Source organism: Nesoenas mayeri, assembly GCF_963082525.1.
Source record: "Nesoenas mayeri genome assembly, chromosome: 2".
Classification (NCBI taxonomy): Eukaryota; Metazoa; Chordata; class Aves; order Columbiformes; family Columbidae; genus Nesoenas; species Nesoenas mayeri.
The window spans coordinates 52809419-52836267 of record NC_137543.1 but is presented as its reverse complement, the minus strand read 5'-3'; the positions used below and the strand labels follow the sequence as shown (position 1 = coordinate 52836267).

The window sequence follows — 26849 nt, the reverse complement described above, 5'->3', positions numbered from 1 at the left end:
AGATGCAGGGCATCGCCCTTGGTCAGGGTGCTAATAAGGACCAGTATCTACAATTTGTTAATGCGGTATGTTAAGTTGCTAAGTGTTTATCCTTATGACACAGCAACATATGTTGGGTCAGTTATACTGGGCTTTTCATAGCAATTATTTGCATTTTCAGCTGTTCTCTACTTTTTCCTCATTTGTTTCTGTCGCAACTACCATATTCAAATCAATCTTTCAGTATGCTTTTTTATTTACGTGGAAGCTGTATTTTAAAATCCATTAATATTGATCTTCCATTTGTCATATATATGAAGACCTGCCTTTTTGTCTCTTATTCCATTATAAAATAAAAATGAATGAAGCATATGTAATTTCACTTTCAATTTTCCAGTCATAACTACAAAGCGTATGAGGCATAAGTTTCAAATTTTTACTGAGCTCATATGAAACATACTTCTCAGTAAAGCTAGTAAAACAATTTGAACAATTGTTAAATGAAATGTCAAATGTTATAATGTATTCTAGGCCAGCTTCCAGGTAGTGGAATAATCATGAAAACAGTTGAAAATTCTTAAATGTCCTTGAATTTTAAAATAAATTAGTATCTAAGAACATTAAAACTGAAAAAATATAATTCATGGAAATATAATTTATTTCAGATTATAAGTTGCTGTAATATGGGCAATATGAATATTGAATGAAGTTAGAGAATTTGTAGGCACTTGGAAAATATAAATAAAATCAGAAATAGTTAATTTACAAAAAAATACATTAATAACAATTTCATTGAAGCTACATATTGGTTATTTAGCCTACATGCAAACTTACCCAAGACAAGTACATAGGAGAGTATTTCAGTGAAGCCGTCCTCCTCATTTTTGCAGTTTTTTAATTTACCTTAAGAAGAAAAAAAAAAAAAAAAGAAAGAAATTGTCGGCTGAATTGGTGAGAATGATCTTACCTCATATTTCACCTTAACAACTGCTATTTTCTCATTCTTTTAATTAAAACCTGGACTGACCTTTGGTGTCTGCATAATGCAGTAATGGGGCCACGTAAGTACTAAGAAAGCTATTCTACAACAATGTCAGTACTTCACGTTTAGCTGCCATTTTACCTGCCCATGTGCCTTAGGTAGCAATTTTCTGTCCTTCAGTTTTATCGCCATTTTGTAACTTCTTCGTATTGAATATACTGGCACTAATTATATTTTTAGATAACTTGAAGAGTTACTGTTGGTTCACTCTATTATATTAACATCCCTACATTCTAATAGCACATCTGTTAATGGATATAATTCTGGCAGCTGGATCTCTATTTTGTGTTGCTAGCATACCATACATAGGATTTAGCAACATACTTGTGTGACACTATGTTACACATACTGTTATGTCAGAAGCATTTATAAAATTATGGCTGCATATGATAGCTGGCATTTGGTATCTATTTCACTTCATTTTCAGATAAACATCAATAAGATATGACTCAGTCCTGGATCTGACCCGTTTCTGTAGCCATATATGTCTGAATTCTAATATTATTTTCAATTTAAAAAAAAAAAAAAAAACCCAACACCTTCAAGATAAGCCAAATCTAGCAAAGAGGATCATTTATATCTGGATCTGAGCTTGAGATCACTAACTTTTCTGGTGGAGACCTGCAAAGTAGATGGGAAAAAAACACTGAGTGGCAATATGTTTTTCTCAGTCAGCGCAAAGTAGTAAGGAACATTTCTCCTACATCCTGTTATTGGTTTTTTGTTTCAAAAATGGAAGCTGTAGTACAGGTCTGGAGTGGGGAATACCAGAGTACCAGAGTACCAGAGTACCAGAAGAGTGGTTTGAGCTGGGTTCAGCTGTCCCCAGGTTCTGTTCTGCCCTACAAATGCTCTGGCACTCTGCTTGTTGCATAGCTGAGCTTCTGCCACTAGTGAACTAAGCAACAAGAACATGAAGCTGTTGAATATTCTTTGTCCTTTCATCCTCTTAACCTGAGTCTGTGCCATGGACTGTCTTGTTTGGACAAAGGGCAAAGAGATGATATGACTTCTGTATTTCTCTCACCAAAGGCTAAGTGATGCAGTTGGATAAGGCACTGTGATGATTCCGATAGGCCAGGGCTTCCAGAGACTTTGAATTGTCTCTAAGAGTCTTTTATGCAAATAAATTTGTGTCTAAGTTTGCTTTAGTGACATAACACCAGCCTGCTAATCAGTTTATTAGGAAGTCTTTGAGATTTCCTGGTGTGTAACAATTCAGTTCCCAGCAGATGAGAGTCAAGACTATGACCTTGATTTGATATCCAGTGGTACACTACTGTAGTGCAGAGGTGGCAGTTTGGAGTCACTGAGAAGATGCACTATGATGTTCTGAAACTAGAAGGGTTTCCTTAAAGCTGAGTGAAGGCTTCTTAGGTGGGTATATTTCATTGCTGTAATCCAAAAGAAAGTGTGGTGGAAGTTTCAGCAAAGTCTGGCCACTGTACACTAAAATGTGACAGAAACTAATAGCCAGCTGGAGATGAAAGCTTAACATTACTTACGGTTGCTGCCTGCAAGAGCACAACATTAGCAAAGCACCAGAGATTATCCAGTTACAGTCAGCCAACAGAAACAGCATAAGGGCTGTTTCTCAAAGTGCTCTCCCCACCACATCTGTTTTCTTCCAAGGATTCAGAATCAGCTACATGTTCTCCATCCATGAGCCAATTTCCTGCTGGCTGCTTGACAGTGGTCTTATGGTCATGTGTAGTGAAAGGTAAAATGACATCTCTTTTAACAGCATTGGCACTTGATGCCAATTGGTCACTGTATGCAGGTGGTGAAGTGATTAGGGAGAGAACTGATTCACCCCAAAAGAACCTGTCTAGAAGTGAAGGAATATTTCTCCATTACTATTAATTGAAAGTATCCTTTCAAGGATTGGTATTCATGTTGACAGTCATCCCTATGTAGGTGAGGAGACATATGTCACTATAGCCACCTGCACTGAAAGCTTCAAGGGTATTGAGAGAAATGAGAATCAATGTCTGCCCTCTGCCACAGAGAAAATATCATCCATGAGTATCACTGAAGCAGTCTCAATTTGAGGTCCTGGCTGAAGGTCCTGCCGTATGACCTTCAGTTATGTTTCCTTCAGCTAATAGATACGGTTGTTGCTGTTTGGCTTCCTTTCTGCAGAATGTGTTTGGGGCTGTGAAGCTGCAAGGCCCTTGGTTGGAACTGTCATATTTCACGTGGCCTTCTTCATGGTTGGTTGGATTTTTGTGTGTAAAGCAGAAGGAAAAAAATTATCTGGAATCAAGACCTGGTTGTTTTGTGCAAGGAGACATACATTCCTCTTCATAAAACAAGATGTGAATCAGATTGATAAGCCAGTGGTCAAGGCACCTTTTGATCAATGAAAATTATAAATGGGAGCAGTGCTTGAAGAATTTTGTGTATTGACTTACTCTATGAGGATTCATACTGGTATAGAAGGCTTCCCAAACTACTGCTATGTGAAGACTGCAGTTCTTCACACTGCTTTTGCAGGTTTGCTGCAAGGTATGGGCACTTAGGATTGAGTAAGTGGTATTCTATATCAGACAGGGTCTTTGTCTTGGCTGTTAATGCTCTTTGTGTAAAATAATATGGAGATAAGTAGGCTAAATTAAATGAATTCATAGTAGAATCTGATTCCTGAAATAATAACTGCATTGCTGCAGATAGTGATAATATTAAGATTGCCATAAATGGAAGCAACCTTCCTATCTGCCTTCTTGAAAACTCTTGAAGCTTATTAAACATATATTTTTCTTGAAGGTTTCTAAGGCTTCTTTTTTTTTTTTTTTTGCATACTTGATTGATTCTTAACGCATGCACATTGATAGAATGAAATGCTACTCATCTTTATTGTTCTGATTAATTCAATATTCATGAGTGCTAGGAATAGGCTTAGTAAGAGGAAGATGGCAATTGAAACTTCCTTAACAGCACGCAGAAGAGGCATAATAACGGCTAAGAAAACCAAATTGCATGGGTTTGAAAATCTGCACTGAGCATTCATTAAGCATTGTTCTTCAGTTGTGTGATTTCATTTCATTAAGTATTTGCATACTAATAGAGAGCTAAAGTTACAAATCTACTGCTGTGAGCGATGGTTAGCCACTCCTTCCAGTCCTAGTGTTTACTTCCATAGTCATCCACATTGCTTTGGCAAGGCACAGGGAGAAGCTTTAATGATTTCAGCTGCAGTAAACCAAATCAAACTAGAGATCAATAATGAACTTAATTTGCTATAGAAACAGTCTGTTTGCTATTTCATCCAATAAGGTAAGCTAATTACAGTTTGGGGGAGGCAGGGGGGGAGAAAACAAAACAAAAATTATAAAGAGAAAGAAAAAAAAAAGGGAATAAGGGAATTAGAGAGTCTGATTTTATTCTATAGAAATTGCATTAAAAGTATTTTCTTTACCTTTGTCCTTACATGCTGTTTTTATTTCTGTGTGAACTTTTGAAATAAATGTTTGAAAACTGGGGGGGGCAGTATACTTGTTTGTTTAGTTTCTTTACTTGGGGACCTAGACTATCTATTATAAAAATCCAGTTTCTTTATATAAAAAAATGCATTAAAGGAATTGACCAGTCAATGCAGCTTGACTAGTAACAAAGTACGAACACTTCCAGAGCAACATAAATTTAGTAAAATATCAAGACAGGTGATCTATACATTAAATGAAGCTGAATCCAACTAAGATCTTGGCTAGTGGCAATACATAATATGTACAATCTGTTCTGTTTACAAAATAAGCTTATCTCTGCCATTAAATGAGAAGAAAGAAACTATAATCAGGCTTAGCTTTCATACTTGTAACAAATATTTTATTTCTAGGTGTATACTGAAGTCTTAAGTTTCAGTGAGTTGCCTGGCTCAGGGGCCTTTGCTGAATATTTTCTATGCATTTTCAAGTAATAAGGGTGTTCTGTTTCACTGCACTTTTTCTGTAAGTGCACTCTTGATTTTTAGGCTTAGAAAGGAAGAATTGTACATGGTCTTACAGATCATTTGCAGAATGAAATGTTTTCAGGATTGCTATTACTGCAATAGTGAGAATAATAATAGTTCTATTTTAATAAAAGCAATGATGTTCGTTGTTAGATCTGAGTTTAGCTCTTCCTCCTTTTTCATGAGACTAAAAACAATAATGCAAGTGATGTTCCTGCTTGATATTTTCATCCTGAAAAAATCGTGTTGCCAGGGTAATATGACTTTCTTAAAAACATGAAACAGCTTTATCTCAGGTATGTCAGTTTTAATGCGATTAATCCTCTAAGGCAGAAGATACCATACATAGGCACTTGTGTGCAGTATAGTATGTGGCCTTGCAAGATAGAATATTGGCCATTCAAAGGAAGTAAGAGCCTGTGGGAAAATTTGTGCAGACCTCCTGACTGGAAAAAAATAAATAAATAAAAGAGTCGGAGGTTAACATAGATGCTTTTCCCAGCATTTTTCCAGATCAACAGAAGGGAGCACACTACAGTATGTTTAATACTATATGTATAGAAACAGAATACAGGAAATAGCGTGATCAATTTTATTTTCCTAATCTGTAGCTTTGAGAGGGCTTTATGTTTTACTTCTTTCCCATGATGTGAAACACTTTACTGTGACAGTAGATTGGATTGTTTGCTCTGAGCTGTTACAGCCATTCCTTTTAGGCACCAAAAGAAGCACATTGAAAATCAGGTCACTTCTTTTACTAAGTATTCCTTGAGGTATTTCACTACTGGCACAGAAGTATTAAAATGTTGATATTTTATCTGCCTCTATTTTCTGAAGAGCAAAATAGGTACAATAAAATGAAATTCTGATCTTTAAGGGTTGTTTGTCCTACCCTAGTAATACACAGACAGTGCTCTGAGATCCTTTCAGAAGTATTACAACTGTTAAGAGCCAAAGAAAAGATCTTCTACTTCTGAAGCGTTTCTTTACATTACAAGTACTTTTTACAAGTTACATGATGTCTTACTGGTTTCTTCTACTCCTAAATCAGGGTTCCTGACTCTATGAAATCAAATATCAATTACATTCTTCTACTGCAGGTCTAGGCAGGTAAGACAGTTTGTACAGACACTCCGACTTCCTCAACATGTAAACTGAAATTAGTAGAATATCTGGTTTCTTATTTTAGACTATTCTATAAATCTGGGTGATTCTCTAACCATAGTCATCATTTTGTCTTTGGCAGATACAGGGTTTACCCTTAAAAACATAATATGATAATGGGACTTGGGTTGCATTTGTATCATTTTCTTTGGTTTTGTCCAGACAAGTAACCTCCAACACACCAGCTGGGCAGTGGGTTCGTGGCACTCCCTGAAACTGCCTTGTCCCTGGTCTCTGTGTGAAAAACACAGCTTTTTTTCTTTTTTTTTTTTTTCTGCAAATGGAGTGTCTAAAAGGTGGAAGAGCTACTAAAAACATACTGTGCTCTTTTTCATAAGCTGCCCTACTTCGTTAAGCAAGCAGAGTTCAAACTGGAAACTTCCTCCAGATCACCCCATCAAGCTCAGGACGTTACACAGTGTTTGGATGTGTAAATAGAAAGTTTTGTGGCAAATGTATTGCAACCAACCTTCAAAACTTGGTTTGTCATATGTAAATCATTTTAAGCAGCTTTAGGATGAAAGCTATTGTGCTTATGTCTGGGATTATTGACAATAGAACTCAAGAATTTCAGACTTGTGGTGCCCACAGCAACTGTATCTCATCACTAGTATTGCAGCTATAAACTGCAGTATTAAATTTAACAGTGTGTCTATTATTTAATAAAACTAAAGTGTTCAGCTTGCCTGAATTATGAATGTCTTATGGGCTTTGTAACTTTAACTCCTCTGACTTTTTCTCAGTTAAAGACACCAAACTTAACATTATACTAACATATTTTATTAAGCACATTAAAGATTAATTCACTAATTTATTTTTTCTTTAACTAAAGCATAATGAATAAAATATTAAACAAACAGCTTAAAGTGCCTGTCCTCTGAGAATTCACAGATTGTCTACATACTCTGACTTAGATATCTAATATCTGCCTGAAAACTGATTGGAAATACACTGTTTAAGGTTTCAAGCTTCTGACATAAGTCTGAGCATGTAATCAAAATATCAGCAGAGCTTGATTTTACTAAACTTGTGTTAATTTATTTCTGTACAAGTGTGATTGAAAAGTCACGATTTTACAGTTTGCAGGCAGGAGCTGTATGTATGGGAGGGGTGGTAGGAATATAGATTATATTTTTGCTGTTTGATGATGTTATAGGCCTAGAACCAATGAAGGAATAAGACCTGAAAAAATACTATCTTCTGTCTGTCATAAGTAGCTGGAGAAGTTTAAAATGCTCCATACTCTTGTATGTCAAAAATCAGAATCAAAACTACTACCAAGTATTACCTTCATTTGCCCTTTACTAAGGTATACACACCAGGAAAACATCAGCTTTCCAGATCTGGGGTCAAGGCATAAACTTAGAAGCCCCAGAATTGAAACATTGCTTTTTCTTTTTCTTTTTTGTTTTTGTTTGTTTGTTTTTGTTTTGTTTTGTTGTTGTTGTTTATTTTTATTTGATGTGGAAACATACAAGAGCTTTATACTCAATCCTCTTCCTCTAGTGGGTTCTTTTAGTACTTAGTACTCTCTGTCTGTATTAGTCCAGTTCTTAGTTACGGTCTTACCCTTTTCTAGAGTAATATTTTAAATGTTTTTAAGTGTATTTATTCGATAACTTCCTATAGATACACAACTCTGCATGCCATTGCTCAGTGAGAAAACTGGACTTTGAAATATGTTCCTGCCTTAAGGAACTTATATTCCCGAAGCTCAGACAAATAACAAAAACAAAATAAAACCAACCAACCAAACAAACAAAAACTAACTGTGCATGCTCAGTACTTAGAAAGAAGAGTGAGCCAAAGAAGATATGTTGATAAAGATACAAACTCGAGTACACTTTCAGGATTAAATCATGAGTCCTCTGAGGAAAATATCAAAGCTCTAAGTGAGTTTATCAAGGCCAGACTTGACCAAGAGACATCTGCGAGAAAAGAGAGCTCAGCCTGAGCACAATAGGAAAGGACTTGTTTGAGCCTGGAAGTTTAAGGAAGGCCCCAAATCATGATGTCAGTAGCAGAAAAAGAAGTCAAGGAAGGAATAAAGTTGGCAAGGTCTTGGGTTTGGAATCAGAGGGAAAACAAAGCAATGGCATGACTTATGAAGAGTTGGGTTATTTAATTTTAATTAATAATAAGCCCATGAATGCTGAGGACCATTAAATATCATTGTTCCTTTGTGTAGCACAGTGGGCTTTGAATTGCACTTTACAGCAGCATAGATTGATAAAGTACCACAAAAATTTGACATACATCAACAGTAACATTTGAAAAACCTCTCAGCTTCTGGACTTAGGCTTATATTTGTAGTGGGAATCAAGAGCTAATCTGTTAGCAAACAGTCCAGTGTTCCAGTTTTAGTTGTCTAAACAAGCTGGCATGTAAATGGTCTGGCTGGAGTTCGGGAAGCAATGGATATACAAGATACTCAGCAGAAGTGAACTGTTGTTGAAGAACAAACTTCCTGTAGAAGAAACACTCAGTGATTATCCTGGTAGATGCTAGTATTAGTAAGCTGCAGGACAAATTTTAGCAACCCAGATTTGACACTCCTTTATTTAATATGGCTTGTAAGGTTTTCTGAGCATTGTAGCTATATCTTGCTTTATACAGTTGATTCACTAAGAATAATAAGAAAAGTAGAAAACCAGAAATTCACAACTACTTTTAAATCTAACACAAAATACATTTAAGCCCCAAGAGCAGAAGAGAGAAGAGGAGAGGATGAGTGGGCAAGAGGACTGTGGTCTTAGACTGTCCTCTGATGTGTCCCAAAATCTTGTGAATTCCCATTCCCTGTGTTTCATGTTTCCAGTGCAAAGAATGGACAGCACTTGCTTAAGATCAAGAGAAATTATGCACGTTAATAGGAGGAAAAGGAAAAGAAATAGAGTTGTATGACTCAGGCTAACATAATTCAAAAGGAGGATCCCTGCAAGCTGACAGGTGTTCAGTCACACTAATTATGCTATAGAAGCAATAGCTGTATAATTTCACACTTGCAAACCTACTTTTGTGATGATTAATACATAGCTCCACTAATTTGAAATGTATCTTGAACCAAAATCATCCTGGTGAGTGTAGCTATGTGCACTCGGTCTGAAAAGATTGTGATACAGGGATTCGTATTTCATCTTTTGTGCCTCCCCAAAGGTATTCAATGTGTGGGGCTGAACCAAAAATACCCTGATCTTGTTCATAAATGCTTTGAATGAAAACTAAAAAAAAAAAATAAAAAAATAAATTATCCAGCCCAGTATGAGACCTAACTGAGGTTCCTATGTCAGCATGTTTGCTAGAAACTTCACAGATAAGTATTGGAAAATAACAAGCAACCCCAGAAGTGCTTGTGACAATATGGGGTGAGAAGTGGGCCTCCACTGTAAACAGCGACCCGTGGTCAAATGGGATTGAGGGCGGGCTCTTGGCCATGAGAAGTTTTGCTGTGGCTCTGTTGTGGATTAGCACAGTCAAATCTTGCTTTGCAATTACATCAGGGAAGAGTGTACTAATATGAGAATTGTATTTATCACTTCAGGTTCCTCAAGATGAATGGACTGGGTACACACCACGAGGCAAAGATGATGAGATTCCGTGTCGACGAATGCGTAGTGGCAGTTACATCAAAGCCATGGGGGATGATGATAGTGGAGACTCAGACACAAGTCCGAAGCCATCTCCAAAGATTGCTGCACGGAGAGAGAGCTATCTCAAGGCCACCCAGCCATCCCTTACTGAGCTCACCACACTCAAGTAAGTCCATGTTTTACTTCATCATATAGAGCTCTCCATTGAGACATATTGTTTCTGTTCCTTTTTGTTTCTACTCTTTGCTTCTGTGTATCTGTTAAGGAAAGTTTTTAAACAAGTGTGTTCATTTTTTTTTGTCTGAACAAGAGTAGATTTGGGAATGTGTTTCAATGCTATTCTGAAAAGGGACTGTACTTTCCACACTTTGAATTTGCAAAGTGTTTCAACCTGTTACTGTTAAGTGAGTATTCAGGTGTGTATTATACAACAGGTCTGTTCTTTAAATACTTTGCTGAGTTATAGCTTTGGCCTGTGAAAGCTTTACATAATTGCATATTTATATATCCTCAACATGTGAAATTAGCCTTAAGGTGGTCTTTGCAACTCATCAGAGAGTATCTGACATTTAATTAAAAAGAACAATGACTGAAAATAGACAAATCCATGGTTTCCACTCTTTAGTTTACTCAGAATTGCACTGTATTTTGTGGAGAAATATACCCAAAACTATTTTTTAAATCATTTATGAAAGTTTTAGTCAAGAGGAATGATGAATTTATGGGGTTTTAATGTCACTTTGTGTTGTTCTTTTATTTGGGCCTCACAAATTCTCATAAAAAATTGCACAAATGGACAATTATGGTATTAATGTTTTGTTTTAAATTATTCCAAAATTGACAACTCCCCTAAAGCAAGAAAATAAATTCTATCCTTAAAAGAAAATAGTGCGGATTTAAATCAACAATTGTTTCTGGCTCTCTTCTGCAAAATTTGTAGCTATAATAGTGAATCATAGTTCACTGAACCAAAAATAACCTAATTTCAGTATAACTTGCCTAAGGCTGCCGCTTTAAAATGGGAAAGAAAAAAAAAAAAAATAAGAGCTATATCCACAATTAGTGACAAAAGACTCCTTCTGCATTTCCCTCATTAATTTCTCTTCTTCCTTGTCCTTCTCTATCCCATTTTTTCCCAGAGACCTTATCTGCAAAATAGATTTTAGGAAAAAATATTTGCTCCTTGTTAAGAATGTCATGCTCTTGACATTAGTGATGAACAGAGCAGAAGATAAAAACATGCTTATTGCAGCTTCCCATAGCAGCCTGCCTGACTTTGTCTTGTGGGAAGCTCTGTCTTCCGATCAGTGTCCAAAGGAGAAAGCTGTCTCATTTTCTGTGGGGATTTCCATAAGCTGGCACTTGCTCAGGGGACTCAGTGATTCCTCTCATCATCCACCAGACTCTACCGCACACTATCCTGAGCCAAAACTCCTCTGAGATCACATATGACAACCTGTGCAGAGTCACCTGGAAAAGTGAACATAAAAGTTATGTACCACCACAAACTCCATAAAACCATGCTTTAGGTAGCACACTATCAGGCATTGAGCTCATTCTTTTTTGAGACTTTAGAAACATATGTTCCATAGTTTCATCATATATTTGTGAAGTACAATGCATCACAGTGGGTGTATTTGCTCTTGGTCATTTCTATTCTCTGTAGGTATGAGATTTGCGAAAGAACATGGAATTATTAAAAGTAAAAAGTCCTGTATGTCACCCACAGAGGATGTTATATCAGAAGGGCCAGGTAGCAGAACCTTTTGTGTTTAACTTTGAAGTCATTGTAATTCAGAAAAGTGCTTGTACAAAATACTTCATTTCACATATGATTTTTATACCCTTCTTATTTGCAGAAGCTTTTAGGAATGTGCTTAATTTTAAGCTGCACTCTGTAAAATTCATGTCAGTTTAGGAGCTATGCAGAAGTAGGATGTAAATCACAGGGTAGAAGAGGGAAGAGGAAAGTGGTAAATGGTGGAAAAACAAAAAAAAAGAGGACAAAGTATGAAATAACGTATTTTTCAATGACTTTCAGCATAAATTGGGATGAAGTAGAATTATTTCTTTAGTCTATGATGATACTTCATAGAAATTTTCTGGGAAACCTTTCCACTTTCAGAGACGAACTGTATAATACATAATTATGTGTTGTTCTTATTCTTTTCTGCTGAACATGATAGTTTGAGTAGGGTTTTTTGTGAGAACTAACCAAATGCTTGCTCTGGGAATTGAAGTCTGCTGTTAAGCTAGGCCTTTTTTGCAGACGTCTTCATACTTTTTTAGTAGCATGACTTGACCTTGACCATGACGTTGCTTGTTCATCCCAGGGCTACCCTGATTACTTCGAGAGGTGTGATAGAGTTTTGCTGGCCTGTCAGCCAGAGACTAAATTAGGGCCCCTAATACAGCGAATGTAGGTCATCAAGCAATTCCGTAATGTGTGATAACGAGTTATTTCCTTGGCTTACTGTTGACTTGAGTTCAATTTGCACCTGAATTTGAGCTTTATGGAAATTGGCCAAAAGCCAATCTAGTCAGCAGGCAGCCTTTTGCTGACACTGGTTGACTTTCTAGCTGACCTTGCAGGACATTATTAACACCTTAAAGCTGAGTGGTATTTCATTCCTTTAATTATAGAGTTTTCTTCTGTCAGTGAAGAACAAGGCTCCTTGTAAAAGTGGTGTTTCTACAGTAGTAATTGTCAGGGATCTTCTGCACTTCTCTCTGCTACTCTCTTCCTCTGTTTTTTGTATGCAGTCTCTAGTTGGCTTCACTTTCATCTTTAGCAGAGCTAATAACTTAAAAACATTTTCCCTTTTGCTTTCACTGTTGTTTTTGAAGGGATTTTTAATATTGTGGGACTTTTCATCTTTGAGTACTTTAAGTCTAATATTGGTCTCAAACCCACACTGTTCCTCCCACCTACCTTCCTACTTTTTTTGCTCATGCACCTACTCTTCTAAGAAAGGGTTTTCATTATTACCAATGTTTCTTTTTATATAAGGAACAACTGTTGAACAACATAACTGTGTCATGTCTTCTTTACGTAATACAATTTTTTTTCCTGTTTTTGCTGAGGTTTTTTTTTCTTACTATACATTGCAATCTCCCTCCTACGATATTCCTCCCATGCCATGGTTTCCATGTGGTTACAGCACATGTGTCAAATGCTGTGGTACCATTCTGAATAAAGCACAGCTTGCTGTGCTCTTGAAATGCACACCTCCGCTGCTGCACTCTCATTATCCTACCAGGAAGTAAGCAGCTTTTTCTCTCTGTCTTTGCTGGCAGTATCCTCTTGGTGGTTAATCTTTCACAGTCTAGATAAACTGATTCAGCTGGCAGGGGGGGAGGAAAAAAAAAAGCTATTTTTTCTTGCTCATTCCTGAAAAGTGGCAAAAGTTTATCTTGTACTTGTAAGCGGATGGAAAATGGAGTGGTTAGCTAACTTCTAAAGAAGGTGCAGACAACAGATAACTGACATTTCTATTACAGCTGAGCTTGCTTCGGGACTTATTCCTTCACTATCTATATGTACCTTGGTTACGCTTAGCCTGGCTTTCATTGGAAAAAGGGTATGCAATTATGTAGGCTGTCCACATGCCAACCTGTCACCTCCACCTCCCAGTAACTTTTGAATCTGTTGGCCAGCTTTAACCAAGTTTTCTAGAGAGACCAAAGTCTGAAAGATGTAAAGTTCCAGAAAACTTTATGAAGATCTGTATTTGGATAAGGCAGAGAACGATCTGCAGCCATCCCTTAGGATCACTTGAAGGACTATGGGCAAAGTAGCTCGTGAGTCAGCACAAGGTATAACTTGATGGCAGCACTTTCCAAGCCTAAAAGGTGAGGAACATGGAAGGGACTGGAAAACTCTGTTGAGGACAAGAGACCTGAGAGATGGATCCTGTTAACACAGTTTTTCTACTTCATCCTAACACTTTCCTCTTCTCCATTGCATGCACACTCACTACTTAAAATATGGGTTCAGATTCTGCTTCCTAACTCAACATTGCTGCTACTGTGGGATCTTCACCCACTTGAGTATTCTGCACTCCTCTTTTAAGTTTTTCTAAAATCTCACAGTGATTAATGGAAATCCATTTGTGGGTATTTTGCATGGATTTGGGGTTATTTACCTTTGCAGAATTGTTCTTTTGAACCTGTCATTTGATCATACGAATTTTTCTGAAAGAAGTTGTACCTGCTGATCACCAGTGTATTGACTATTTCAATGATCATGATACTTTGGAGATGTTTTTACAGAACACATGCAAGAAGGAGAGAAAGAAGAGGACAAAAGGGTTTTTTTCTTAACAAATCTTTATTTACAAGGTATTTTAATGAACATATCGTGTTTTTCCAGTCAGCTGTGACTTCGAGAAACACAGTTCTAAACACCACAAACACTGTTTAATGGCCACCAAGTTACACCACTGATGATGGAAAGGGTATGTAAGCATATAAGCAAACAGCATTAGGCTTGTCTCTTTTTTTTCCCCAATGGTGCAGAATTTATCTGTGTAACTTCCATCATAGTTGCATCTGTTCCTATGACTTACTGCATAGATGAGTGACACTTAGAATAACTGAAACAATTCCCAACTTCAAGGCTTATCAGAGACATTCCAAAAATAATATTTCAAAATACATGCATATATATTTGTGTATACCCAGGCTTATATATTTTATGTGCTAATACAAAAAGCCTAAGTACTTTCTGCTTGTATGTTTACAGGAATCTGATTTAGGACATAGTGTCAAACCAAGACACAATTGTTTTGAAAACCTCTGTGCTATTTTTTGTAATGTCCTGTAAAATCACAGTAAATGATCAAGCTTAATTAAGAGGCAGAATCTGATGCAAACTTAATAAGACTGACAAAAGCAAGAAAAAAGAGATAGATCTGATTTACACATCCTGAATTCCAGCTTTTTCATCGCCTGTCTTAGAATTGATCAGGCCAGTTTCTGGAATACAAGCTTTCAATTTGGGGTCAACCTATATTACAAATCAAACCTTGACAGAGTTGCAGGACCAGGTCTGCTAGGATGATTTGCAAAAAAATCCAACCACCATACTGTTACATAGTATAAGATGTTTCAGATCAAAAAGCCCCTAATCCTTGTCAAGGAAATTATAATCACAATTGTTTTATAATCTGCCAAGTTCCCAAATAGTTTTGTCTGGTGGTGATTTGTGATTATCAGGAGGAAGCTGATATGCACACCATTGGCACATTCATATAGACTGAGGGAAAGGTAAAGTGCATCGTCTGCACAGAGTGAATTAATGGTGAAATTACATAATCATAGAATCACAGAATAGCCTGAGTTGGAAAGGATCTTCAAATTTCATCTAGTCTAACCCCCCTGCAATGATCAGGGTCATCTTCAACTAGATCAGGTTGCTCAGAGCCCTGTCCAGCCTGGCCTGGAATGTCTCCAGGGATGGGGCATCTACCACCTCTCTGGGCAACCTGTGCCAGTGTCTCACCACCCTCATTGTAAAAAATTTCTTCCTCATGTCTGGTCTGAATCTCCTCTCTTTGAGTTTAAAACCACTGCCCCTTCTCCTGTTATAACAAACCCTGCTGAAATGTCTGTCCCCATCTCTCTTATAAGCTCCCTTTAAGTACTGAAAGACCTGCTCCTCTGGACTCTCTCCAACAGGTCCATGTCCTTCTTACGTAGGGGACCCCAGAGCTGGATGCAGTACTCCTGGAGGATTCTCCCCAGAGCAGAGGGGCAGAATCACCTCCCTTAACCTGCTGGCCACGCTGCTTTTGGTGCAGCCCAGGATACTGTTCGCCTTCTCAGCTGTGAGCACAGATTGCTGGGTCATGCCCAGCTTTTTATCCCCAAGTCCTTCTTGGCAGGGCTGCTCTCAACCCTTTCATCCCCCCAGCCTGTATTGGTACCAGGGATTGCCCTGACCAAGGTGCAGGACCTTGCACTTGGCCTTGCTCAACCTCATGAGGTTCACATGAGCATACTTCTCAATGTCTGTTTTCACACATGATGCTAGGACTGGTGTGAATGAAAGGATGAGCAAAGATCCATAAGCTTTTTATACTGACGACACAGCAAATCAAATGTCACATGGCAAGGATGTTGTTATATGCAAAGCTGGAGGTCTTTATAACTTTGATTTTCCTATAGTGATGCAAGATATGCATTTGTGTACATAGATATCTTCACGGCTTCTCAGACTGAAATATGCATCTCTCAGAAAACTATGGAACAATATGAACTCTGAACATGGTTCTCCCAGTTTCTCAGCTTTTCTAAAATGCTGCTCTGGGGAAGTGTCTGTACTGAGGGAAATTATAAGGGGTGTAAGGATAAGTGTAGCCTGACACACTGACTGGGCTGTCCTGGAATTTAAACAAACTGAAGCTGATGTGCTTGCACTGCACTTCGGCATGCAGCGTAGCCTACATCCTTAGGTATGAAAACCATCTTGGTCTTAGGAATGAGGTCCTATTTACTTTAAGGTGTTTCTTTATTACTATAACATGCTCCATAATATCCTCAGGAAAAGGAAAAAGTTGTCATATAAACAAAAGCATGCTTTTTTCTTTTTTTTTTTTTTTTAAAAAAAACAGTGTCCTCATTCTGCTAAAATTAATGAAAATGTCCCATTAACTTCCCTGACCCAGATCACAGACGGGGTGAAGGGAGAGGGGGAAAATGTGAGGTGATGCAATATCTTGTCTTTCTTATGGTGAATATTTTTAGACACATGCAGGAAAGCTTGTTCATTTTCTTTCTCGTTGAGTGACTTCCAATTAGGAAACAATGACTTTCCTCATTAGTACAAAAGGAATAAGTCTGATTAATCTTTTATTAGTGTTTTACAGTATGTTTCCAATACAGTGTGTTTCATTGTTTCTTGTTGCAATCTCTTTCATTTTCATCAAACCTTTAGTTGCTGAAATAATTGCTTCCATCTTCCTTAAGGTGTGTTTTGTTTTGTTTTGTTTGTTTGCTTGAAGAGGGAGTTTTTTGGATTTCCCATGAAAGAAACTGGAGCATCTCCATAAGCTCTGGACAGCCAAAGGAATAATATTTTGGAACTATTGTTGGCCTAGGTAGTAACTTTCCCAAACTGCAGTCATTGAGGCATGGTAAATTATTTAGCTTTTTATTCATATTATTGCAATCTTTTCTCTGAAAGCTATGGAGAAACTGTTGGATGGGTTTCTCACTTTTCAGGTTCATGTGTCAGGTATTATTAAGTTCAGTGAATAATTTGTAAGTCAAAAGAAAATTTGAATGCCAAAACAATGAAAAATATATTTATTTTGAGGTAGTAGGTGGGAATACCTCTGGAGCCAATGGTTTCTTTATGGCAGCTGACACCTGTTTGTTGTACATGATACAGGATATTGATTTATTTAAGGAACTTAAAGTCTGAAGCTTTTAACGAACAGTTGTAACTTTCCGCTGATGGGTATATAAAGCATGTTTGCTCAGTGGATGTACTGATGGGCATATGAAAAAGCTTGTGTCCCATGGCAGCTGCCCTTTTGATCTTTGTGTCCTGTCACACAAAAGCATGTATGCTTTTACCGCACAGAAATGAGCCCACTCATCTCACTGTAGCATTCTCTGTGGAGACAGGGCATTCCAACAGTTCACTGCATAGAGTGTAGGTAGAATTACAGAATCATTTTGGTTGGAAGAGACCCTTAAGATCATCAAGTCCAAGCATTACCTAACTCTAGCACTAAACCGTGTCCCTAAGAACCTCATCTATATATCTTTTAAAAACCTCCAGCGATGGTGACTCAACCACTTCCATGGGCAGCCTGTTCCAGTGCTTCACAACCCTTTCCATGAATAATTTTTTCCTAATATCCAATCTGAACCTTCCCTGGTGCAACTTGAGGCCATTCCCTCTTGTCCCATCACTTGCTACTTGGGAGAAGAGACCAACACCCTCCATGCTACAACCTCCTTTCAGGTAGTTGTAGACAATGAGAAGGTCTCCCCTCAGCCTCCTTTTCTCCAGTTAGGATGGGCATTCCTCCTCCTCTCTGCATCTGTGATGATCATCCCCAGTTTATCCTGCAAAGAAATTGAGATGTCCCGTCACCAGTAAGCCATTAGAATCTCACTGCTAGCAGACATTCCTTATCCCATTTTAAAACCTACCCTCATGTCAACCCACAGCTAAGTCCATTTGCCATGTGACATCATGATTATCATGTTTGTATAAATACTGTTATTTCTTGTTTCTCCAAGATAAGAAGTCAGAATTTTATTGTATCCTAATTTGTGACATATACTACAGTTGTTACCTGTACTTTTACCTTTACTTAAGTGAAATTAGAGCTCATGAAACAGTTACAATAAACTAACCTAGGAATAAACATCATAAGAAAAAAAAAAAGCAAAATAAAAAATAAAAAAACACAACTATAACTTTGCTAGCAATTTTTTAGGATTTATGAAAGTTATAGTCCAGTAGTTGTGGAATCTGCAGTTGCTTCTTCACATCACACCAGGTAGTGCCCAGATAAAGGGTCCTCACCTGCACTTTCTCCCCATGCCCCAATCCTGGACTTACAGAGGTGTGCTTTCATAAGTCGCAGTGGCCGTTAATTTTCACTTACACTTTTAGTGCATCTGCCAAATAGGAATTTTGGCAATGATTTTTAAAAGTCAGAGCTACATCTCCTGTAAAGAGATACATAGAGTTTATTTAACTGCTGCCTCAACTATTTCCTGTCAGGAGTTTGATGCAGTCACTTTTTTACCATCATCATGACTCTCCAGGCTGTAGGGAATACTGGGGAAATACTGTCAAGTAATTCGTGTGAATATCAGGTGGGCTTTTTTTAATGAATAAAATTCACCTTTCTCCTGATAGATTTGAATTTCCTTCCAGGGAATATTCAAACAAGCTACCAGAAAGTTTGAAGAGCATGTTTGTGCATGCATATGAAAGATTTGTGTGCAACTGTTTACAATACAAACATTTGTTCAAATCTGGCAATGTAACACATAGTGTGTGACTTACCTGAAAAATTAATACCAAGCACTTCAGTTTCAATGCTAGTATAGAATATTTTGCATGTGATTATTATAATCCATGTGATAAAAAGAAAACTGTTCTCCAACAAATTTAAATAATGAATACATTAAAGTAAATCCCAGCAAATATTGGATAACCATTTTTATGCTGTTCTTTTAGTTGTAGAGAAATGGCATGCATAACCTCTCCTGGGACCACCTGTAACAGTCCAACCTGCCTGAAGAGCAGCTGAAATAAGAGTGAAGTGCTCTCAAGCTCTTTCTCAAGTCCAGATTCCCATTCAAGTTTTGTAGCCTGCTTTTCTAAGCCAAGTGCTCAGGGAAAATGTTACAGATATTTAATGATAACTATAACAAATATGAACCACATCTCCTGCTCCAGAAGCTGGTAGATGAAGTGCTTTTCCTGAAGTGTTATCTCTGGCTTTCCCATTCAGCCTTTTTCATAAGAATGATATGTCAACCTTGAGAGACACCATTGTCTTTTCTTCTGTTCCATTTCTAGTCCTCTTCTCATGTTCTTTCTTGACCAGCTGTTTAATTTGTTCCAACCATAATCTTACAAAATAACAGCTATCCGCTGCCACCATAATAAGAAATTAAATGAGTAATAAAGTAAATTACAGTTAAAATAGAGTAATTTAAAATATGGGGAAAAGTGTTTGATTTTAAAAAACAGACACTTTCACATTTCTCTTGTAAAGAGTTAAAATAGACCTGGTTTTCTTTTTTTTTTTTTTTTTAAGTATTTTTCCAAAGTTTTACTAAGATGTTGACAAAATGTTCACCTATTTGTGAAATTTCCTTTGAGGAAATATACTGTTATGAAAAAAAAAATAAATAAAATAAATTGGTCATTCAGTGATACTATGTGAAAATTCGACATGAACTTGATGTTAGCTGTACGTCTCAATCTCATGAGAAAACCAAACATATGAAGCTGGGTTTTTCCAAGCCTGTAACATTTGTCAAGATTATGCCATTATTTAGTGACACTTCTTCCCTACCTTCTCTATTTGTGCAGAATACATATCTCGCTATAATCTGAGGTGTTTATTTTTCTGGTTACTGGTTTTCTTTGTTCAGTACTACAAAAAAATTGACCCTCCTATTTCAGCCATATACTCTGGACCATGGATCTTTGGATGAGGCATTTTTTGTGAGGTTAGTGTGGAGTCATTAAAATCCCATCTGTGAACTCTTGGGTTTGCAACAGTACTTGGTCCAGCTATTACACTCAGTTTTTTCACTATTCTGTGATGCTGTTCACTTTTTCATTTGGTCTTTCTCATCCTTAGCTCAAGGGCATTGCAGGAAATAATTTCAGGGTAGTATATCAGGAAAAATATTCTGCTTCTGTCCCTTCCAAAATCATAGGCGCTAAACATCTTCAAGCTGACCATGTGGGAAAGAGTTGGCAAGGTCTGGGTTTCACCTTCTTCAGGGCTCTGATGCCTAACATCAGCTCCCTGTTGTCATTCACCAGAAAGCTTTTTTGGGTATTGTGAGTCATTGAAAAGTGCCTCTTCCTCACAGACTTCTGCATCACAGCTTTGAAAGAGGCCCATGTAGCTTAAGCAAAGTATGATCTTTTGGCAAGACTGGAGTAGAGTTTTGGAAGTCAATAATTTGTTAAAGAAAAGCTGCAACTTCATTTAGATGATTGCCTTACTTGCAGAAATGAAAATCCTCATCCTGTATCTAGTCTATTGGCTCAACTTTACACAAGATTTAACTTTATTTTAGACATAGCTAGAGATCAAAGTGAGGACTGCCAAATTATTAGGTTTTCTCAGTTAAATCCTCACTCATTTTAGAACAAACTATTTTGGTGAATTCAGGTTCATCCTGTTGTCTGTTTTAAAAAGCAAGGTCTATCACTACACTTTATTTGTAAAAAGGGCATTTCTAGGACTTTCTTTAAGAGACGCAACTATGAGCACTGAACCAAGATGTGTTTTTCAGCTATCTCTTTCAGGGTATACTTTTTATGCAACTAACCTGCATGTTTGTGTACAAAACTGGTCTTGTTTATTTTTAGCCCTACTTCTACCCACCTACTTAAAAGGCTGCCTCAAAAAGGGAGTTAATAATGTCCAGTGGGGACAGGAGAAGAAATACAGCCTTAGACTGCAAGGATGTACACAAGATATACGTTAGGAAAATTTTCTTAATGGTAATGATAGTTAAGCGTGGGAGTGGATTGCCAAGAGAAATCACTTCACTGGACGTTTGCAAGAAAAGGGTAGAAAATATCTGTCGGGACCAATTTAAGTATTGCTGATCCTGCTTTAGGGTAGGAAGAGAGACCAAATGACCTCATGAAGACCCATAAAGACCTATCTTATGAATCTCTGCCTATCTTTCTCAGGATATTTAATACACCTACTATCACTGTTCTTACTTCCTTTTCGTAACTTATTTTTTTAAATATAAAACTCTCATCAGGACCAAATTATTCCTGAAGCCTTGCTATTGGATAGTAAATATAGATATGCCATCTGCAGCAGTGCTGCATGATTTTTTCATGTATTTTGAGTGTTATTTCACTGCTAGTGTTTTGAAATTATGTTCTGACTGCTGCCAACTATACTGTGCTTGACTCTCTGTATGTGGTCTTGTACGGCTTGCTAAGGGGACCTCAGCTGATGTATTAAATCTGTATTAAATGCAGAAAATTCACAGGCATAAAAAGAGATGCATGTTTGCACAAAATTCAGTCTGAAGTCCTTAATGTCAAACATAACAACACAAGCAAAAAGGCAACAATAATGAAGTTAATTATTCATAATAATTTTCTGTTCTTATCAACTAGAAGTGTAATATTCTGTCACTGTGAAATGTTGGGGCCCTTTTATATTAAAAGCGGGTCAAGTTAAAATAGTGTATTTTGCTTTAGTTTTAACATGAAATCACAAGACAGTGTTTCTGCAAAGATGCTTTGGGATCTTCTGTTAATTTGCATCATGTTAGGGTGAGAGAGTCATGAAAGTGAGTAATTGTTCTGCCCTTACAAATAAAAGATACTATTAATATCCAAGTCACGTTGATGCCCAGTCATTTGTTTCTTTTGTTTTCTTGGTTTTATGTTACTGCTAAAATGGAGTAACTTTCAGCTTATATTAGTAATTCTCTGCTGGTTTGGGTGCAGTGTGGGGGGCAGGTCAGAGGCAGGAGGCAGCAAAGAAAGTGTGTGGCCCCTGGTAGCTGGGGCACTGAAGGAGGGGAGCATCAAATACCGCTCTGCTCCCAGTGACACACGTGAATGAAAGTTCATCTGAAGAGACTTGACTTTTTGAAGTTTCTTCTCCACCTAACAAAGTTATAAATCTTTTCCAAAGGGGAGAAATTAGGGAAAATCCGTGAAGGCTTTCATACATTGTTCTTGCTTTCTTCATTGTACACCACGAAGATAGAGAACTATCATGCGATCACAGCTTGCATTATTTGCTGGTGCGACAACAATATTTTTGCTGAAAGCACCTTTGCAGCAGCTACTGAGTTTCTGTGAGAGATTTCTGTGGTTGCACCTGTAGCTGAGTTGCATGGTGATTTCCCATTTCCCTCCAGAAACACCATGCTACCTGACCAGCCTGCACCCCAGCTGCCTGACAGCTTTGCCTGCAGCAAGCCCAGGGACCATAGAAAGCACTTTGTCATCCCCAAATAGCAGCAGCCACATCCAGAGCACCAAAATCCTTCCCCTTATTTAAGTGATGTCAGGGTGGCAGCCATGCTTGGGTTGTGTCTGTGTGGCTCTGCTGTATGACAGTGATGTATCATCCTGAAGACAAGCTCAGGATCTTTCAAATCTAGTATATAAATCTCTCCTGGTTTACATCTGAAAATTATTATTGCATATCTGTCCTCAGTCAGCCTTCGTTGCTCTACACTTGAAAGGAAACTTGAAAAACTTCTTTTGCAAGGTAATACTCATTGGACTAGTCCTAAAAATGTTTACAGTTATTATGTATGACTTTACCACACCAAAGTAGGCATAATGTAGAAGTTTCTTAAAACTTTCTCTTTTAATAAATAATCTTTATTACTGTCTGCATAACAAAATTGGAAAATTTATGAGAATGCAAAGTGGTAGAGTCAGCAACCCTGGAGGTGTGTAAAAGGCATTTAAATGAAGTTCTTAGGGACATGGTTTAGTGCTAGATTTAGGTTGGACTCGATGATCCTGAGGGTCTCTTTCAACCAAAATGATTCTATGTTTCTATGATTCTATAATACAAGGTTCTTACTTCATTTATTACTTTTACTCTTTGTTTTACAAAACTTAAAACTGCAACTTTGCTTTTATCACATTTAGAGAAATAGATGGTCTGAACTTTGCATAAATCTCAAAACCAAGGGTACACACATAAAGCAGAAAGCTGACAACCACTCTGGGTGAAATAGTGTCAATGACGACATCCACTGAGTCACGACTTCATCTCATAATATTTATGTTTGTAGAAGTAATTAAAATTATATGTATAAAAGCTGGCCTTTCAGGAGGGGGGCAATTCCTGAATTTCTAAAGGTCTTTTTTCCTTATCCTAGTAGGATGTAGCCAACATGTCATTCAGCCATCCCGAAGTTGCAGTCAAAAATGTTAGATAACTCAGAAATGTTGGCACTGTCTAGTCAGAAGGGTCCAACCTAAATGTCTAGGCATGGATTTCAGGCTGGTGCAGGATGCGTTGGACTCATGTCAGTCATGTGACTGTAAGAGTTGTGAGACAACAGGGCTTTGGCAGAGATTTGTTGCTCAGACTTGTTTGAAATGCTGGTGAGTCAGGCTGTGACATCGCAGTTGTTCAGTCATTTACTGTTGGGTAGAATGTCATTTCTGGCATAGCAGTAACTCTCTGTCTATTGCTTCCTCCCCCCCATTTAGAGATCATTTGACTTTGGGCACAAATTAATTGCTGTTTGCCTGTGGTGAACAGATTTGAATTGAGAGGGAGTAGATGATGTCTTATTCAAATCAGATGTTAGGTTGACAGTGGTTGGAATGAATGTCAGCACTATGTCACAATTTCTGTTGTCCCTTTCTCTCTTCTCTCTCTTTTTCTTTTTTAAGTGATTCCTTAATATTCTTAAGTAGTAATCCTCAGTAATTAGCTAAGCATCTTTTCTCCGTTACAAGAGCCAAGATTTACATGAAGAATATCACATGTAGACTCACTGTCCCTTCACACAGTGACAGAATGACCTTCTGACTACCCACTATCTCTATATTTCCACCTCTCCACTGCTTTATTTCCTTTTTAATTGAATTTCACACTATTGAAAATAATGAGTATGTTGCATTCTCTGCTGCTTTCATTTATTATATCCCTGATCCTAACACACCCTCCTGCTAAGACTTTCATCAGTGGGGATTCAATTATTAACTTTTTCAGTAGTTGTGTTACTCATACCATCACTTTGAGTCTTTCATAGTTCTTTTATCCCGTTTCTAGTCCTGACTAGAGCTGGTCTGTTGCTAGTGCTCCGGCGTCCTTCATATGGCATCCTCTTCTCAGCAGAGAGGCATGCAGCTTGTGATGGAAAACAGCTATGTCTTCCTTCATTTCGGTGCTCCATTGCTGGTACCACAAAATCATGTAATAGTTTGGGTTAGAAGAGACCTTCAAAGGTCATCTAGTCCAACCTCCTGCAGTGAGCAGGGACATCTTCAACTGGATCCAGTTGCTCAGAGCCCCATCCAATCTGACCTTGAATGTCTTCAGGGATGCAGCATCTACCACCTCTCTGGGCAACCTGGACCAGTGTTTCACCACCCTCATTGTAAAAAATTTCTTCCTCATGTCTAGACTGAATCTCCGCTCCTTTAGTTTGAAATCATTACCCCTTGTCCTGTTATAACAGGCCCTGCTAAAACTTCTGTCCCCATCTCTCTTATGAGCTCCCTTTAAGTACTGAAAGACCTCAATAAGGTCTGCCCGCAGCCTGCTCTTCTCCAGGCTGAACAACCCCAACTCTCTCAGCCTGTTCTCACAGGAGAGGTGTTCCAGCCCTCTGATAATTTTTGTGGCCTCCTCTGGCCCCTCTCCAACAGGTCCATGTCTTTCCTGTGCTGAGGGCTCCAGAGCTGGACACAGGACTCCAGATGGGGTCTCACCAGATCGGAGTAGAGGGGCAGAATCACCTCCCTCAAACTGCTGGCCACGTTCTATTTGACACAGCCCAGGATATGATTGTTCTTCTGGGCTGCAGCATCCACACAGTGGCTAGTTGCACTCAGTCACGCTTCAGGCTACGATTGGAGTGATTTCCTCAGCAAGTGGGCTTGCTCCGTGCTCCAGTTCTCAAGACAGAAGTTGTCACGGTAGCTCATGACCACAGCCTGGCAGCTGAGGTGCCCTCGCCATCGACCAGTGGTCAGGCAGCCCTTGTGCACTGATCCCTGTGCAAACACACGTGAATGCCAAGGAGGCCTCATCCTATCATCTCTAATTGTTCCTTCTCCAGACGAGTTAATCAGATTTGTTATATCTCTGTGATGACTGCGGTATCTGCCTGAGTGTTTTGCCTCTGGCAGACTGACAAGCCCTCATTTTCTATTGAAATTGTATGTTATGACTATATTTCCTTCCCCTGTTCTCCAAATCAGTATGTCCACATAATGGTAGCTTGTTATTTAATGTATCTAGTTCCCTTAAGGGCGACAGCCCAAAGAATAACAAAGTAATCCATTTGAAGTTCATACAAACAATGAATCACCTGAACAGATGCCTCTTTAAAAACAAGGCTGTAGTTTGACATTGCTGTTGCAGAGATTCTTCATATTTTGAATATGTTTTCAGATTATGTGCTTCATTTTATATACCTCTTTCAAATCATGTCCATAATAGACAACAATAAATAATACATAGAGGAAGAATCTTTATTTTTAAGGAACATCTTTTTTAAAGAAGAGGATGAAATAAAATTGTCATGTAAAGTAATATTTAAAACTGATTTTAGAACTACTTGATGCTTATTTACAAGCCTGTTTTAAAATATTTTTTAATTATAAATATTTGTTTAATCTAATCCCTTCTCACAAATACAATATTTATATTTCTAGAAAGAAAATGTAAAATTAGTCTTTTTGTAGTCAAAAACAGGTAAATGCTTGCTTCTGAGTTGAGTCTTAGTTTTTATTGTACTATCCAATGTTTCACAATTACTCCCTGAGTCCTTCTATCGGGCAGCACTGAAGCCAGCCAGAATGAGAAGGTTAGATATTATCCAGCGTAGGGCTAAGGTGAATGTAACCCCCCTGCTCTGCTCCCTGGGCCACCCACTGCCCCCAGTGTGGCCCTGAGATACCCACTGGGAGGTCGTTCTGCTCCATGGCGGGGTATGTGCCATACTCAAAATCAACACTGATTTTTTTCCATAAAGCATGAGACTTAATGGGAACAAGGCACAGAAAAATTATTGTTGGCTGTTTCTCTGAAAGTCTTTAGGAATACTGTGAAATTGGGATCTGGGTCCTCAGCACTGGATTCTGCAGTGCGTTGTTTACATGTCTCAAGTGCAGTGTTTAAAATCTGAGCTACAGAGGTTTTTTTCTCCCCCCTGGCAAAGTATATACAGAATTTTAAATGTCAGCCTCCTACCCAACACAATGGGATGATAACCTCTGCCATGAATTAATCAAACTGCTTGTTAAAAATATTATCTTGCCACTGTTCTTCGAAGTTCTTTTGAATTCAGGCAAAATTAACAGCTTTCTCGTCCATAAAATGACACACTAAGGTTAATTATAGTTCAGGAGCACTCTAAGGTATGATTTGGCTGCTCAATGTTCCTCAGGTCTAAAAAGAGCATGAGGGGTGCACCTGGAACAAGCATCTGGCTCGTGTTGTTCCTGTAGGGAAGGGGAAAATCAGTCGAGCGATTAAAATGAAGGACTGAAATTGCCAGACTCTTAGGTGTGGTGGCAGACTCTGGCCCCCACACCTATGTGCTGTTCCTCCATGGAAGGTAGGCAATGGCCTCAGTAGCAGGGACCAAGGGATAAGTTCTGGGCACCCCACCACTGCTGCTCCCTGCCAGGCCTCTTCCCAGCTGGATCTTCAGTTTGGGGTAA

General features: G+C 38.1%; 1 protein-coding gene across 1 annotated transcript in view; it reads left to right on the top strand.

The window, feature by feature from the left end:
- The window catches only part of DLGAP1 (DLG associated protein 1), a gene marked incomplete at both ends in the record, with an annotated part of 143117 nt that overhangs the window by 5726 nt on the left and 110542 nt on the right, over positions 1-26849 (top strand). The window contains one exon of the mRNA XM_080338618.1: positions 9676-9890. Coding sequence (XP_080194744.1) covers positions 9676-9890 — 215 coding nt within the window. The remainder of the gene's footprint in view (positions 1-9675; positions 9891-26849) is intronic.